Consider the following 18,277-nt stretch of genomic DNA (forward strand, 5'->3'; position numbering starts at 1 on the left):
TTACAACAACTGTTGTCAGGGGCCGTCAAGCAAAAGCAAAAAAAAAAAAAAAAAGGAAACGAAAAAGAAGAAATAAACACAAATGTGCTTATAAATATTTCTTAACCATAAATTAAAAAAATGATATAAGTTTAATTATATTTTATTTTATTTAAATTTAGACAGTCAAGACATGGTCCATGAAAGACAAAAACACGGGCATACATTTCCACGTCAAAGTTCATATGTATCAATAATAAAAAGAGCTTTAAAAAGGTATTAGATATTGATCAGAAATTAGTTTAGAGGAAGAGAAGGAGGAAGAGGAGGAGGTGGAGGAGGAAGAGGAGGAGGAGGAGGTGGAGGAGGAAGAGGAGGAGGAGGTGGAGGAAGAGGACGAGGATGAGGAGGAAGAGGAGGAGGAAGAGGAGGAGGTGGAGGAGGACGAGGAGGAGGAGGAGGTGGAGGAGGACGAGGAGGAGAGGAGGAGGAGAAGGAGGAGGAGGATGAGGAGGAAGAGGAGGAGGAAGAGGAGGAGGTGGAGGAGGACGAGGAGGAGAGGAGGAGGAGAAGGAGGAGGAGGATGAGGAGGAAGAGGAGGAGGAAGAGGAGGAGGAGGTGGAGGAGGACGAGGAGGAGGAGGAGGTGGAGGAAGAGGACAAGGATGAGGAGGAAGAGGAGGAGGAAGAGGAGGAGGTGGAGGAGGAAGAGGAGGAGGAGGAAGTGGAGGAGGACGAGGACGAGGAGAAGGAGGAGGAGGATGAGGAGGAAGAGGAGGAGGAAGAGGAGGAGGTGGAGGAGAACGAGGAGAAGGAGGAGGTGGAGGAAGAGGACAAGGATGAGGAGGAAGAGGAGGAGGAAGAGGAGGAGGTGGAGGAGGAAGAGGAGGAGGAGGAGGTGGAGGAGGATGAGGAGGAGGAGGAGGTGGAGGAAGAGGACGAGGATGAGGAGGAAGAGGAGGAGGAAGAGGAGGAGGTGGAGGAGGAAGAGGAGGAGGAGGAGGTGGAGGAGGACGAGGAGGAGAGGAGGAGGAGGAGGAGGAGGAGGAGGAGGAGGAGGAAGAGGACGAGGATGAGGATGAGGAGGAAGAGCAGGAGGAGAAGGAGGAGGAGGAGGTGGAGGAAGAGGACGAGGATGAGGAGGAAGAGGAGGAGGTGGAGGAGGAAGAGGAGAAGAGGAGGAGGAGAAGGAGGAGGAGGAGTAATGAAATGAACACACACAAGTGTTTGTAGTTACACAAGTGTACATACAATTATTCACAAACGTATAAATATCTTCTCATTCATGAAACTATTGATCTGTATTTATTAAGACGACATTGATCTTTTATACTGAATATTTTAATCCGCTTTTTCACGCTATTCATAAAAAGTGTCAATTAATTCTGAGCTTGTTTTTATAATAAAACAAACAAGTCTTTCTCTACGAGAGTCACAGACGTTCTAAAGTTTCCATCATGTGATCACATAAGGATCGATCTCCTTCAAAAACACACTTGCATAAATACACCGTCACATGATTAGTTAATTTCAGATTTAAAAAACAAAACGAAGCGCTTTTATTTAATAAATATAATAGGAATCTGTGTTTGTTGTGCCACACATTCATATGAAGCTCAGACCATCTTCACAACATCATCACCAGCACTTTTTACAGTTTTATTCTTGTTAAACTCCATTTTAAGATGTTTTTAATCATCTCTGTTCATTAAGTATTTAGTTAAAAACCCTGAATATGAAATATTAACATTTCCACCAGAGCTCGTCTGCACTAATTAAAATGTAAGTTCATTTGTTTTTTCTAATCGTGGAGAGAAAAATCACAGACTCTGGTTCATTTAAATATGATTCAAATATGTAAATGAGGGCGTGGAAAGGGATGAACAAAAGGATTTTTGAAAGTGTTTGTATTTGTGTTCACGTGCAGATTCATACATCTGAATATTTTTTTACGTGCACCCTGAGGATGAGGAGGAAGAGGAGGAGGATGAGGATGAGGATGAGGATGAGGAGCAGGAGGAGGAGGAGGAGGAGGAGGAGGAGGATGAGGAGGAGGATGAGGATGAGGATGAGGATGAGGATGAGGATGAGGATGAGGAGCAGGATGAGGATGAGGATGAGGATGAGGATGAGGATGAGGATGAGGATGAGGAGCAGGAGGAGGAGGAGGAGGAGGAGGAGGAGGATGAGGAGGAGGATGAGGATGAGGATGAGGATGAGGAGCAGGAGGAGGAGGAGGAGGAGGAGGATGAGGATGAGGATGAGGATGAGGATGAGGATGAGGATGAGGATGAGGAGCAGGAGGAGGAGGAGGAGGAGGAGGAGGAGGATGAGGATGAGGATGAGGATGAGGATGAGGATGAGGAGCAGGAGGAGGAGGAGGAGGAGGAGGAGGAAGTGGAGGAAGTGGAGGAGGAGGAGGAGGAAGTGGAGGAGGAGGAGGGGGAGGAGGAGGGGGAGGAAGAGGAAGTGGAGGAGGAGGAGGAGGAGGAGGAGGAGGAGGAGGAGGAAGTGGAGGAGGAGGAGGAGGAGGAGGAAGTGGAGGAGCAGGAGGAGGAGGAAGTGGAGGAGGAGGAGGAGGAGGAGGAGGAGGAGGAGGAGGAAGTGGAGGAGGAGGAGGAGGAGGAGGAGGAAGTGGAGGAGCAGGAGGAGGAGGAAGTGGAGGAGGAGGAGGGAGAGGAAGTGGAGGAGGAGGAGGAGGAGGAAGTGGAGGAGGAGGAGGGAGAGGAAGTGGAGGAGGAGGAGGAGGAGGAGGAGGAGGAGGAAGTGGAGGAGGAGGAGGGAGAGGAAGTGGAGGAGGAGGAGGAGGAGGAGGAAGTGGAGGAGGAGGAGATATTGTTTGATTACAGTTGAAAATAGTTTGAGACTTTGACTCTGGTTCATTTAAATATGATTTAAATATGTAAATGAGGGCGTGGAAAGGGATGAACAAAAGGATTTTTGAAAGTGTTTGTATTTGTGTTCACGTGCAGATTCATACATCTGAATATTTTTTTACGTGCACCATCTTCTGGATTTGAGCGTACGACCGTTTTTAGTATAAAATCCACAAACCTCTCTGTACACGAGGCTCCTGGACTTCACTACGATCATAAAGATCGATTCATTTCAACTGATCTTTATCTGTAAAAGCTCCTCCGTGACCCTCGTCAATATTCATAAGAATATCTTCATGATGTTCTTCCGAGAAAACATCTGTTCGTCCCGGAGAAGCCGAGGTCAACCCTGGCTCCTCTGGATCTGCTCTTCACACCCGTGCGTATAAATATTGATCGAACCGAAAACATGCTGTAAGTCTCACGTGTCAAATCCGATCATCGTCCTCGAAGGCGTCGGGAAACTTTAATTTTTAAATCCCTGGAGCTAAAAATAAGAAGTAGATGAGAGTAAATGTTTCATCTGGTTCTGGTTCTGGTCCGAAGTGATGACGAGTGAAGCAGCCAATCCTGCAGGATTAGGTGAGTGTCCGCTTGAGATCATTGATTCCTTCCATTGACAGCAGCAGCTTCGTCCCTCGAGGAACTGGATTAAAAGCCGTGAGTCAGAAAGAAAACAACATGTTTTACTTGATGATGGTTTTGTTGTTTTCTTATTGTGTCGATGGTTGGTTTGAACTCTGGAGGAAAACACAGAGTAAGAAGGTTTTGTGCTTCTGCGGCTGAAATCTGTTTGAGTGAAAATATTGTTAAAGGTTAGGAATTTTAGTTAGAAATATTTTAAATATATTATATAAGATTTCACTTGGAAATTGTTTGATTTTAGTTGAAAATTGTTTGATTATAGTTGAAAATGTTTTGATTATAGTTGAAAATTGTTTGATTATAGTTGAAAATTGATTGATTATAGTTGAAAATTGTTTGATTATAGTTGAAAATTGTTTGATTATAGTTGAAAATTGTTTGATTATAGTTGAAAATGTGTGATTCCAGTTGAAAATAGTTTGATTATAGTTGAAAATTGTTTGATTATAGTTGAAAATTGTTTGATTATAGTTGAAAATTGTTTGATTATAGTTGAAAATTGTTTGATTTTAGTTGAAAATTGTTTGATTATAGTTGAAAATTGTTTGATTATAGATGAAAATTGATTGATTATAGTTGAAAATTGTTTGATTATAGTTGAAAATTGTTTGATTATAGTTGAAAATTGTTTGATTACAGTTGAAAATGGTTTAATTATAGTTGAAAATTGTTTGATTATAGTTGAAAATGGTTTGATTATAGTTGAAAATGATTTAATTTCAGTTGGAAATTGTTTAATTGTTGTTGAAAATTGTGTATAACTGAAAGTATACGAATCTATTCACCACACAACGTATTGTAAATGGATGTAAAGAACAGGATGAGATTCCAATAAAATCAAATCAAAAAAGGCTGGTCGTCCTCCATCTATAACATTGTGTTCCCAGAGTTCTTCATGGAAGTTCCTTGAATCTCTCCAGGCGTCGTCTCCTCCTCCTTCCTGCTGCCGGGGCTCACATCCAGCTGGACTGGATCAGACCAGGGATGAGCACTTGAGGAACATCCTCAAAATAATCATCTGCAGGTGAGCACGTGAGAAGACCTCCTCTTCTCCCCCCACCATCCTAATGTGAGGGGAACCAGCCATGATGACATCACCACTCCCAGAATCCCGAGGGGTCTCTTAAGAGATGGATGGAGGGAGCGAGGAAGCAGGGAGGGATGAATGGATGTCGGGGGTCTCACTTGGCCCTCAGTTAGTGTCTCTTCCTAACAAGCCCTCCAGAGAGTTGCCACGAGCGAAGCCTCTGTTGTTTTATTCCAGCTCCGGAGCCCAGAGTCGCACCAGCTGGAGGACCTCATCCATCACAGGAGCAGGTGCTGAACGCTCCGCTGGGGGCCACTAAATGAAAGTGTAATGATCTCAAGGGCCCTTCACTGCTGGAGCCGCTGAGACACATGAGCTTGATAGAAGTGTTTTTTTTTACGAGCCAGGCGTGGAGAACCGGAGGAGCTAAAGTGTCTTATTGTTGATGGAAAACTGTTATTTTGGGATTCATTCAAGTGAAGGTTTAAGACTTTTAACTTCGCCAAGTTTGTCTGATCTTTTCTCTCTCGCTCTGTCTGGTGAAAAACACTCTCAATTTTGATCGTTTATTTAATAAAACCTTTATAAAAAGGACAAGATCAAGGTAAAATAATTTTGGTGCGACTGCTGGTAATACTACGGCAGCCCTGGAGGGTAATAAATATTTATAAAACACAGAATACATTTAATAAATACAGTCCTTCATGTATAGAATAAATATGGAAGTTGTTTTTTTTGCGATTGTTTGATTATAGTTGAAAATTGTTGGATTTTAGTTGAAAATTGTTTGATTATAGTTGAAAATTGTTGGATTTTAGTTGGAAATTGTTGGATTTTAGTTGAAAATAGTTTGATTAAAGTTGGAAATTGTTTGATTTTAGTTGGAAATGGTTTGATTAAAGTTGGAAATTGTTGGATTATAGTTGGAAATTGTTTGATTAAAGTTGAAAATTGTTTGATTATAGTTGAAAATTGTTGGATTATAGTTGAAAATTGTTGGATTTTAGTTGGAAATTGTTTGATTTTAGTTGAAAATTGTTTGATTTTAGTTGAAAATTGTTTGATTAAAGTTGAAAATTGTTTGATTAAAGTTGGAAATTGTTTGATTTTAGTTGAAAATAGTTTGACTAAAGTTGAAAATTGTTCGATTTTAGTTCAAAATTGTTCGATTTTAGTTCAAAATTGTTCGATTTTAGTTCAGTATTGTTTGATTTTAGTTTAATATTGTTTGATTACAGTGAATAATTCTAAGATTGTATGATATAAACAAAAACATTGTGTATAACTGAAGTGTATGGCTGTATAAAACTAAAAAATAAGTACTTTATTAAACACATGATGAGACTAAAAAGAAAAATAAATATTCCCAGTGAACATTTCATTGCAGTTTTGTCATATTTTCATAGTCTGTCCTTACAAACGTCATTTTCTACACTTTAGTATTCGCTTCTTAAAACAATCAGTAGAATATTACGAAAAAGTACAGTTTTTGGGAGATTTATGTCGCTTTACATTTATACTAAATATACTTCAGTATATTTATATTTTCAGTAACATTGCCATGAACTGGATACTACAAGTACAACCCACAAAAGATACTCTTAAATAAATATTCATCCATTACTACTTGATAATCCTGTCCGGACAACACAGTTCAACAAATATACTTATAGAAAATGAACATGTGTAGTCACGTGGTAATACTTCTCCGGCTAGAACCTGATCTGCTCAGTGTTTGGATCATGTGTACTACAGTACCACGCTACCATCAAAACACGTGTGTCCTGAAGGAACTCCATAAACATGAGCTGCTTCCACACGTGTGTTTGTTTGGACGTCCAGAGCCGAGTCGTAACGAAACCCAGCGTCTGTCAAACATGATCCAGAGCAGAGAGTCGTGTCGTTAAAGCGTTTCTGTCGCAGCGTCGACTCCAGTTTATTCTTCACTTCAACAACTGATGCTCTTGAACATGTCGACGACTGGGTTTTTTTTTATACTTCCTGGGTCACTTTGTTCTCGCTGTGAAAAGGTCAGAAGTTGCTTTTAGCTTCAGTTTCACAGAGAAGCTGGTTTGAGTCACGAGTAGTTGAATCTAAACATAGACAATCTTAGGATCATTTAGTTGCAGATTGTTGGATTATAGTTAAAAATTGTTGGATTATAGTTGAAAATTGTTGGATTATAGTTGAAAATTGTTTGATTATAGTTGAAAATTGTTTGATTATAGTTGAAAATTGTTTGATTTTAGTTAAAAATGGTTGGATTATAGTTGAAAATTGTTGGATTATAGTTAAAAATTGTTTGATTATAGTTGAAAATTGTTTGATTATAGTGAAAATTGTTTAATTATAGTGAAAATTGTTGTATTAAAGTAAAAATATTTTTTGTTTTATTTGTATTTTCTTTGGTTACAGTTCAAATTTGTTTGGATACAGTGCAAAAAAGGTCCATAATGGTTAGTATAGTTGGATTTTAATTGAAAATTGTCGGATTTTTGCTGAAAATTGTTGGATTTTAGCTGAAAATTGTTGGATTTTAGCTGAAAATCGATGGATAACAGTTGACAATTGGTTGAATACAGTACAAAATAGGTTGATAACTTAGTATAGTTGGATTTTTGTTTATAATTGTTGGATCATAGTTGTGTATGATTCTATCTCTCAGTTTCCTCGCACCGTTACAGAAGAAAGTACAAGGTTTTCTACTTCCTGGGTGACTTTGTTTTCTTGGTCTTGACTGCACGAGTAGTTATAAATCTAAACATTCAAAATTCAAATCATCTTTACGGTTAAATAGGGTCGTCTCTCCAGGTCAGTCCCAGTATAAACATAATAATTCTCTTCATTTTTATGTATGGTTTCATGTTTTAAAGTCACAACTCATCAGTTGGTGTTAGGGTTAGGATGCATGAATATGGTTGAATCCTATGGAGGGCTCTGGGTCAGCGAAGGATTCCTGCAGCGCCGGCAGCGCCTCGCGTTCCTTTTGGGAAGGTGACGCCAACATGTGTTCTTACAACAACAGACGCTTGACTCGAGGCGGCGAGTCACACGTGAGTCACAGAGGCATTAGTAACACTAACATTTGCGGCGGATTATACACAAATGTTTTCCATCTAAGGTACCGGAGCGAGTCTCTCAGTTTCATGGAGGTTTTTCTTGCCTTTCTCTCCCCAAACTGAGCCCCGTTTGGATGTGAGTGGAATATGTTTCTCCAGTGATGGATTCTATCCATTAAGGACTGAAGTCAAGTTGTGGTGAAGAAACGACCATCAAGGATGGACCTCATTACAGTTGAAAATGGTTTGATTGTAATAGAAAATTGTTGTATTACAGTTGAAAATTGTTTGTTTACGGTCAAAAATTGTTGGATTTTAGTTAAAAATTATTGTATTACAGTTGAATTACTTTTTGTTTTATTTGTATTTCTTTGGTTACAGTTGAAATTTGCTTGAATGCAAAAAAAGGTTGAAAATGGTTGGTATAGTTGGATTTTAGTTCAGAATTGTTTGATTACAGTTGAAAATTTTTGGATTTCAGTTGAAAATTGTTGGATTTTAGCTGAAAATTGTTTGATTATAGTTGAAAATGGTTTGATTTCAGTTGAAAATTGATGGACAACAATTGACAATAGTTTGATTATAGTTGAAAATTGTTTGATTATAGTTGAAAATTGATGGACAACAGTTGAAAATTGTTTGATTATAGTTGAAAATTGTTTGATTATAGTTGAAAATTGTTGGATTATAGTTGAAAATTGTTTGATTATAGTTGAAAATTGTTGGATTATAGTTGAAAATTGTTAAAATAGTTTGATTAAAGTTGTAAATTGTTTGATTTTAGCTGAAAATAGTTTGATTACAGTTGAAAATTGTTTGATTATAGTTGAAAATTGTTGGATTATAGTTGAAAATTGTTTGATTATAGTTGAAAATTGTTTGATTATAGTTGAAAATTGTTTGATTATAGTTGGAAATTGTTTGATTATAGTTGAAAATTGTTGGATTATAGTTGAAAATTGTTTGATTATAGTTGAAATTGTTTGATTATAGTTGAAAATTGTTTGATTATAGTTGGAAATTGTTTGATTAAAGTTGAAAATTGTTTGATTATAGTTGAAAATTGTTTGATTATAGTTGAAAATGTTGGATTATAGTTGAAAATTGTTTGATTAAAGTTGAAAATTGTTTGATTATAGTTGAAAATGTTGGATTAGTCTTGTTTGATTGTCTTTCAGTTTCGTGGATGTTTGAGCCCACTCGATATGGGTGGAATACACTTCTCCAGTGATGGACTCCATCCATTAAGGACTGAGGTCCAGACGTGGTGAACCCACGACCATCAAGGACGGACCGTGATGAACCTCTTGAGTCGAACAACTGTCAGCATATTTACCCACAGTTCCCTGCTCGCTTCGCTCCCATTGGATGAAAATGTCATTACTGGTGTTTGCGATGCGCGTCCAGCCTCCGACTAACTTCTCATTGATCTCCAATAATGGATGCAGGAAGCGAGGCTTGATAGAAGACGCGCTACTTAATGAAACAGTCTTTAGGATCCGTCGTCCGCCGTACAAATGGACTCCAGGGTCGGACTGTTAAGTGAGTGATTAAAACTTTAAGTAGCTCATTGACTTTTATGTCCATTAGTAGAAACCATGATGGTGATCAGCCGAGCAAACATTTATTCTCTTCCTCAAGACCAGTGACACCATCATTATACACTATTATTAGTGGAGAAGATGATTGTTCGTGTTGTTGTGTTGATGCCAGAGTTTAAAATAAGAAAAAAAGATAAGAAATAAGAGATTATAAGAGATTATTGATGTCAACAATTAAACAGAGACTTCTATTAAAAGTAAAACTGATGTTAATGTAAAGAAGTCAAAATTGTTGAATTACAGTAAATAATAAATTGATAATGGTTGGTATTGTTGTATTTTAGTTGAACATTGTTGGATTACCGTTGAAAATTGTTGGATTACAGTTGGAAATTGTTTGATTATAGTTGAAAATTGTCTGATTATTGTTGAAAATTGTCTGATTATTGTTGAAAACTGTTGGGTTAGAGTTGAAAATTGTTGGATTATAGTTGAAAATGATTGGATTACAGTTGAAAATTATTGGATTACAGTTGGAAATTGTTTGATTATAATTGAAAATTGTTGGATTTCAGTTGGAAATTGTTGGATTACCGTTGGAAATTGTTTGATTATAGTTGAAAATTGTCTGATTATTGTTGAAAACTGTTGGATTTCAGTTAATAATTGTTTGATTATAGTTGAAAATCGTTGGATTTCAGTTGGAAACTGTTTGATTATAGTTAAAAAATTGTTTGATTATAGTTGAAAATTGTTTGATTATAGTTCAAAATTGTTTGATTATAGTTGAAAATTGTTTGATTATAGTTGAAAATTGTCTGATTACTGTTGAAAACGGTTGGGTTAGAGTAGAAAATTGTTGGATTACAGTTGGAAATTGTTTGATTATATTTGAAATTTGTTGAATCACAGTAAATAATATGTTGATAACGGCTGGTATTGTTGGATTTTAGTTGAAAATTGTTTGATTACAGTTCAAAATTGTTGGATACAGTTGGAAATTGTTGGATTACAGTACATAATAGGTTGATTACGGCTGGTATTGCTGGACATTAATTGGAATTTGTTGGCTTTTAGTTGAAAATTGTTTGTTTAAAGTTGAGAATTGTTGTATTTCATTTGAAAATTGTTGTATTACAGTCAAATTATTTTTAATTTTATTTGTATTTTTTGGATACAGTTGACAATTGTTTGAATACCGTGCATAAAGATATGCAAACGGTTGGCATTGTTGGATTCAAGCAGAAAATCGTTGTGATTTGACTTTAAAATAATTGGATTTTGGACGGTCTTCAGAATGATGATGTGAGAAGTTGATTGAATCACGAGGAAGTCAGAGAGGCTTCGCTATGATACGATCTGCAACCAGCTGTTATCGTGACCTCGCTGGCTTGTCATGTGATAAAAAAGAAGAAGAGATAAGACTAAGAAAAATACAATAGAATATTTAAAAACTACATTTAGGCCTTATTCTGTCTGTCTTTTATATATGTATTCTGTCTTTTTCTCACGCTTATATTGATCCATTTAATACTCAATATTTATCTTTTCACCATAATAAACATTGTTCCGGTTTTGCGTAAATCTAGCCAATCACGGAAGGCCTGAAGCAATATTAGCCAATCAGAAGCAACAAAAGGTGGTTCTGCCGTCACTCTTGAGCTGAACTTAAATCTGGAGCGTTCTCATTAAACTTCATGGTAAATTTCCCAAACGCCATTTAATAGGAGGAAATAAACCCTCGGCTTATATTATTATAGCATTGAATCAGCTGCGTCTTCCTTGTAATCCTTTTCCCGGTCATACTCTATACTGTTTAAATCCACGTTTACGAATCCTTTTGAAAATGAATTAATAGTTCATTCATCTTTTTCTATATCCATTGATTGTTTAAAAAGATCTCAGATCATAAATAGGGCAGGTTTTTAAATACATAACTTTAAATAAATTGATAATTAAAACATAATATTTAAGCTATGACTTGTACGTCAATGTAAAAAATGAAGCTATAATACCACAATCGATGACTGCCATAGATCTAGAGGATGTAGACTAACATCCCACAACATATCACAACAATTCAATATAGACTTGTTGAGAAATTACTAATTAAATCATATATAATAAAAACTTCATATTTGTGTGAAGAATGCTAATGCTATATGAAATAACCACTAGCAAAATGAATACGTTTATCTTTTGTGTTTATATACTTAATATTTATATAAAATATATATTATAAACTAACTTCTTTAACTTAATATATAGTTGTACGTTTAAATAAAGAGTCTTTCTTTCAGTCCGGGAAATGAAAAGCTCGGTTAAAAAACAGCCGTCACACCTGAACGCTCACCTACATGCGATTCTTTTTTTTTTGTCCGGGATGGAAGGCCGTGTTGGCGATGAAGCGAAGCCGCCGGCCGTCCTGGATCCTCGCTCGGTTCACGACATGCAGAACCATCTCGTGACGAGACGCTTCCGTTGGCTGGCGCTCAACACCCTGCAGACTCGCGCCATGTGTCTGTTCGTTTGTCTGTGAGTAACTTCGCTCTCTTTGCCGCCACATCCTGCACCTGTCTCTTGTGTTTCCGGCGACCCCGCCGCGACCCCTGTGACCCCCTTGTCGTGTCGAGCAGATGAAGCGTTTCGAACGTCAAAGTTGTTGCTAATGCTAATAAGTGACGTCTCAAACTTGATTTGTTTTTTTTAAATAAAGATTGACGGATCAGACCTCGGTGTGTTCGAAGCTCATGTCGATTAAATCAAGCCTCTTTAAAAACAACATTTCTGAATTTTTTTCAGCGGTCGAGTTCAAACATTGATAGGTGAGTTAAATAAAGTACAGTTTACGATTGTGTTTTAAGTTTGTTGTGAAATGTTTACCATGTAAAGTAACAGCTAACTATGCTAGCTACTAGTTAACATGGCAATTATTGAGTTAAGACAAAATAAAACTAAAAACTTAAAATGAAATAGAAGTATTTGTTTATTTTGTTAAACATTGTTAAACAAATGATTCATATTCATTTAAATATCTGATATAAAAAAAACATTGTCACAACAAACTGTGTTTTAAGTTTATTGTGAAATGCTAACCATGTTAGCGAACAGCTAACTATGTTGGCAATTATTGAGTTGAGTCCAAATAAAACTAAAAACTTAAAATGAAATAGAAGTATTTGTTTATTTTGCTAAACATTGTTAAACAAATGATTCGTATTTGTTTAAATATCTGATATATAAAAAAACATTGTCACAACAAACTGTGTTTTAAGTTTATTGTGAAATGCTAACCATGTTAGCTAACAGCTGCCAGCTAACATGGCAATTATTGAGTTGAGTCCAAGAAAAACCTAAAGACTTCAAATAAAATTGAATTATTTGTTTATTATGCAAAACATTGTTTTTGTATTTGTTTAAATATCTGATATAAAAAAAAAACATTGTCACAACAAACTGTGTTTTAAGTGTATTGTGAAATGCTAACCATGTTAGTGAACAGCTAACTATGTTGGCAATTATTGAGATGAGTCCAAATAAAACTAAAAACTTAAAATGAAATACAAGTATTTGTTTATTTTGCTAAACATTGTTTTACAAATGATTACTATTTGTTTAAATATCTGATATAAAAAAACATTGTCACAACAAACTGTGTTTTAAGTGTATTGTGAAATGCTAACCATGTTAGCGAACAGCTAACTATGTTGGCAATTATTGAGTTGAGTCCAAATAAAACTAAAAACTTAAAATGAAATAGAAGTATTTGTTTATTTTGCTAAACATTGTTTGTACAGATGATAAGTATTTGTTTAAATATCCGATATTAAAAAAAACATTGTCACAACAAACTGTGTTTTAAGTTTGTTGTGAAATGCTAACCATGTTAGCTAACAGCTGCCAGCTAACATGGCAATTATTGCGTTAAGTCAAAATAAAACTAAAATCTTCAAATAAAATTGAATTATTTGTTTATTATGCAAAACATTGTTTTTACAAATGATTAATATTTGTTTAAAAATCTTATATAAAAACATTGTCGCAACAAACTGTGTTTTAAGTTTATCTTGAAATGCTAACCATGTTTGCGAATAGCTGCCAGCTAGCATTGCAATTATTGAGCTAAGTTAAAATAAAAATTACAAATTATTTGTTTAAATATCTGATATGATAAACATTATAAGTGCTAATATTCCTAATTAAGATTAAATTATTAATAAAAAAAATGCTATTTTGCCATAGTACTAATTTTAGTATCACTTTCTATAAAGGTCTTGTTTGCAATGCACTAAAAAATACATTCATAAGATGGTTTTATTAGGCTTAATAGAAGACACTATGATGTGGTTTATAATCATGTATATTAACCTTAATAATATTTATAAAGGATTATAAGTGGTGAACGTTAAGAGTTAAAGTGGGAACTACATTATAATTACAACAAATCTGTAATTGGTTGATTCGAACATATTTGCAGAATACATTATTTGCCATTATTTGTCATAACAATGTAATAATATTTTATGAATCTTGCTATTACACATAATAATAATAATGAAATAATAAATACTAGCAAAGACGCTTCACAACAGTGGATGAAAACACACAAGAAAAAAAGGCTGAACTAGTTCAGACGAGTCGGCGTTACATGAATTCAAACCTTCATAACTTGAGAAGGAGAATCTAAAAATATTGCAGGAAGGTCATGTGAGATTAAAGGTCAACCCTTAAGATGTCTTTTCTTCTTCTGAAGCGACATGTATGACAAATGTGTGATGAGTCATGCGAGGCTCTGTGTCACCGCGAGGACGGCAGTGAGTTCCCTCGTGACAAGCTCAAGACAAACACAAAGTTTCCTCCGTTTCAACAAAGACGTTTGAAGGTTGTCGGGTTATTTTTTTCAGATGTTGTCGTAAAAAAAAAAGAAGAAAAAAAACGTGCATCATTTGGTGGATGTTTCAAAACTCTCTCTCCGAGCGCCCGGAGCCAGAGTGACTAGTCCGGCTGATGAGCAGTGTCTCATGAATGAGAGGAGGCGATCATTCGTCATCGCCGGCCGTCCGGCCTGCTCTCTCAACATGACATAATGACTCGGGATCTGAAGACTGGCTCCGAAGAACTCGCTCGTCTCCGCCCGGAATATTCCAACACATCATTTACTCGCTATTCACTCAATAATTGACGAGTCCTCTGATTGAGGGAGTCTGGTTTTTTAGAGCGGATTATTCTAAATATCATTTTTTAAGTCAAAATCTCCCATGAACCTTTGTTGAACTTGTGGCTTCTTCGCAGACGTCGCCCAACGGGACCCGGAGCTCGGGTCCCTGGCCGGATGCGGAGCCGTGTCTTAATGCTGTCTGGGCCTGCGTGGCTTAAACACTCATGAATAATTTTGGGTTCAGTGGGTGAGTGAACGCTTGAGTCAAACTAAAACAGGAACACATCCTGGCATGTCGGAGGATGCATAAAAGATAAAGTGCTGGAACCTCGTTCTTCAGCCGCTTGTTTTGGGTCGTGAAGCGACTCCGTACCTGACACGGGATGAAGTCTATAAGAGGGGGAGATGGATTCAAAATACCCCGAACACAAAATAAAAACTGGCTCTCAAACCTCCCACTCGATGATTTTTCTCACATTTATTTGAAGTCTAGTGTCTCTATTTCTGTACATTTAATCCCAAAACAAGCCGTGAAATCCATGATGTAAAAATATTTTTGAAAACCACTATAAATATTCGTTACCATAGCTCTAGTACTCATATATATACATGAGTAAAGCTCTGGTATTTGTGGTATCTAGCTCTAGAATACACAAGTATAACTGTGGTATATACAGTATATGAGTATATTGGTGCATAAACAATATAGTTCTGGTAAAAACAAGTAGAAATATGGGCTATCATAGCTCTAGTATATAAATATGAATGAGTAAAGTCCTGGTATTTGTAAGTATAGCGTTGGCATATAAACAGTTATAGCTCTAGTATATGTTATTATAGCTCTGGAACATACAAGTATATACTGTATGTTTTAAATACACAAGTATATCTCTGGTATAAACTAGTGTATCTCTGGTATATATGAGTATATCTTTGGTATATACACAAGTACTGAATATCTCTGGTATATACACAAGTCTATCTCCCATATAAACTAGTATACCTCTGGTATATACACAAGGATAGCTGTGGTGTATACACAAGTATATCTCTGGTATACATAAGTATGTCTCTGATAAACAAGTATATCTCTGGTATACACTAGTATATCTCTGGTATATAAGAGGATAGCTGTGGTATATACATGCGTATATCTCTGGTATATACGAGTATATCTGGTATATACAAGTATATCTATGGTATACACTAGTATAACTGGTAAACACTAGTATATTTCTGGTATATACGAGGATAGCTGCGGTATATACACAAGTCTATCTCTGGTATACACTGGTATATTTCTGATATATAGGAATATTTCTCTGGTTTATATGAGGATAGATGTGGTATATACACACAGGAGTAAATCTCTGGTATGTACATGTGTATAGCTCAAGTACATACAAGTATATTTTGGTATATACTGTATGGGTATAGCGCTGGTGTTTACTGTATGAATATAAATCTATTATATATTGTAGGAGTAAAGCTCTGGTATATACAAGTACAGCTCTGGTATATACCAGTACAGCTTTGGTATATACGAGTATAGCCCTGGTGTTTGCCGTATGAGCATTGTTCTGTTATATACACGAGTACAACTCTGGTATATACGAGTATAGCTCTATAACATTAGAGTATAGCTCTGGTACACACAAGTATAGTTCTGGTACACACAAGTATAGTTCTGGTAAAAACAGGTATAGCTCTGGTACATACGAGTATTTTTTGGGTATATACTGTATGAGTATAGCTCTGGTACACACAAGTATAGTTCTGGTACACACAAGTATAGTTCTGGTAAATATGAGTATATTTTGGGTATACACTGTATGAGTACAGCTCTGGTGTTTACTCTGACATGAGATTTAAGGAGCGATCTCAGCATCAAACGCCTAAATTAAAGGTCAGAGATGAAGGCGCTTCATCACCACCGAACGTCCCGAACAGTTGCCTAAACCTCCCGTCATGTCACTGAAGGATTAAAGAAGCTAAAGCCCCCCTTTTGGACCAGGAATCAGTCTCTGGAGGCAGCGAGCGACTCGTGCCGCTCGTTCTTTACAAACACAGCGTTTACGGGGTTAAAGGAGGACACGTTTGAAGTTGAGACTCACCTCCCGATCATGGTGGAGTGCTGCTGGACGGCAGCCTCCAAGAGGCGCTCCAGGATGGTCCACTCTCCCATGGCTGGAGTTCACAGGCATCCACTGGAGACAGGCAATCACGGCTCACCCCGGGGTTCTCCGGGAGGTGCTTGAGGTCCACTTGTCGTGGAGGAAGAAGAGCAGCTTTCAGGTCTGGACCCGGGAGGGACGGTCAGTGATGCTCCATTGTTGCTCCTCTAATCTGCCTGTTCTTTTGCCTAATTACGCCTCAATTGGATTTAGGACGTGCACGAGTGTGTCCATGCTCACGTGAACCTTCTGGTTCCACCTCCTCGCTCTCTCTCGACAGGTGGACTTCAGTGCAAACAGGCGTCCGTCACCGACTCGCCGCCCTCGCTCGCTCGCTCTTGAACCCGGTCGTCTTGATCAGCGGGGGTCTCTGCTCTCCTCTCCATCCTCCTCTTCGGCTTCCAGGGATTCCCTTCCTCCTCTCCGGGTTCAGGCAGAGAGAAGCATTCTTTCCTCCACACCTTCTTCTTCTTCTTCTTCTTCTGGGCGAGAGCTACTGGTTCCTCCACTTCTGCGCTTCCTTCACTGCATTCCCCGGTGTCTCTCAGCCTGTTCTACAACAGGCAGGTTTCCTTTCTTTTCTTCCCTTCATCTTGTTTTCCCTTTCCTTCTTGGGTTCTCTCTCTCTCTCTCCGTTTTGCGCCCTCCACCTTCCTCTGCTTCTCTCTCTCTGAGGCGGCCAGACCGAGCGAGTGTCTAGAGGATTAGAGCGAGGAATCATCTCTCCTCGTCCTCCCCCTCTCTCGCTCACTCTCCATCAGTGTGTTTATCCCTCCCTCCCTCCTCTCCTCCTCCTCGTGTCTTCCAAACGCAGCCACCACCACCACTCCCTCACATCAAACGCTCATCGTTTTTGTTTTTTTTGTTTAGCCGTCCATCTGTTCTCATTACCTTCCGTGTGCGTTGACACTGCGAAAAAATATCACGTTTGTCGTTCGCGCACCTGAATCCGGCGTGTGTGTGTGTGTGTGTGTGTGTGTGTGTGTGTGTGTGTGTGTGTGTGTGTGTGTGTGTGTGTGTGTGTGTGTGTGTGTGTGACACAGAAATATGAGGTGGTCGTAATTGGGCGGCTATTTATTTGTTTTCCCACCCAATGATGGATCCGTAGAGAAAATAAATCCTTGGTTCATTCTGAGTCAGCCATTTGAAATAGTCTCCTATTTTTAATTCTCTCGTTTTTCTCTTGAAATGTTTCATCCTAACGGGTGATTCTTCAGCTGTAAAAAAAAACACTAGTGAAGTGCTAAAGTTAAGACACAAACCATCTCACGATACGATATAGTCGTCCCATGATACGATATATTCATCTCAAGATACGATATATTCATCTCAAGATACGATATATTCATCTCAAGATACGATATAGTCGTCCCATGATACGATATATTCATCTCAAGATACGATATATTCATCTCAAGATACGATATATTCATCTCAAGATACGATTCGATATATTCATCTCACGATACGATATATTCATCTCAAGATACAATATATTCATCTCAAGATACGATATATTCATCTCAAGATACGATATATTCATCTCAAGATACGATTCGATATATTCATCTCACGATACGATATATTCATCTCAAGATACAATATATTCATCTCAAGATACGATATATTCATCTCACGATGCGATATATTCATCTCAAGATGCGATATATTCATCTCAAGATACGATATATTTATCTCAAGATACGATATATTCATCTCAAGATACGATATATTCATCTCAAGATACGATATATTCATCTCAAGATACGATTCGATATATTCATCTCACGATACGATATATTCATCTCAAGATACGATA

General features: G+C 37.4%; 1 protein-coding gene across 1 annotated transcript in view; it reads right to left on the reverse strand.

Moving 5' to 3' along the window:
* Nucleotides 1–17,108, reverse strand: part of gjd1b (gap junction protein delta 1b) — a 47,282-nt gene extending 30,174 nt beyond the window's left edge. The window contains exon 1 of the mRNA XM_087796211.1: nt 16,399–17,108. Coding sequence (XP_087652337.1) covers nt 16,399–16,469 — 71 coding nt within the window. The 5' untranslated portion in view covers nt 16,470–17,108. The remainder of the gene's footprint in view (nt 1–16,398) is intronic.
* Between the last annotated feature and the right edge of the window lie 1,169 nt (nt 17,109–18,277).

This window comes from Callionymus lyra, chromosome 7 (genome assembly GCF_982586985.1).
Source record: "Callionymus lyra chromosome 7, fCalLyr1.hap1.1, whole genome shotgun sequence".
NCBI classification, from domain to species: domain Eukaryota; kingdom Metazoa; phylum Chordata; class Actinopteri; order Syngnathiformes; family Callionymidae; genus Callionymus; species Callionymus lyra.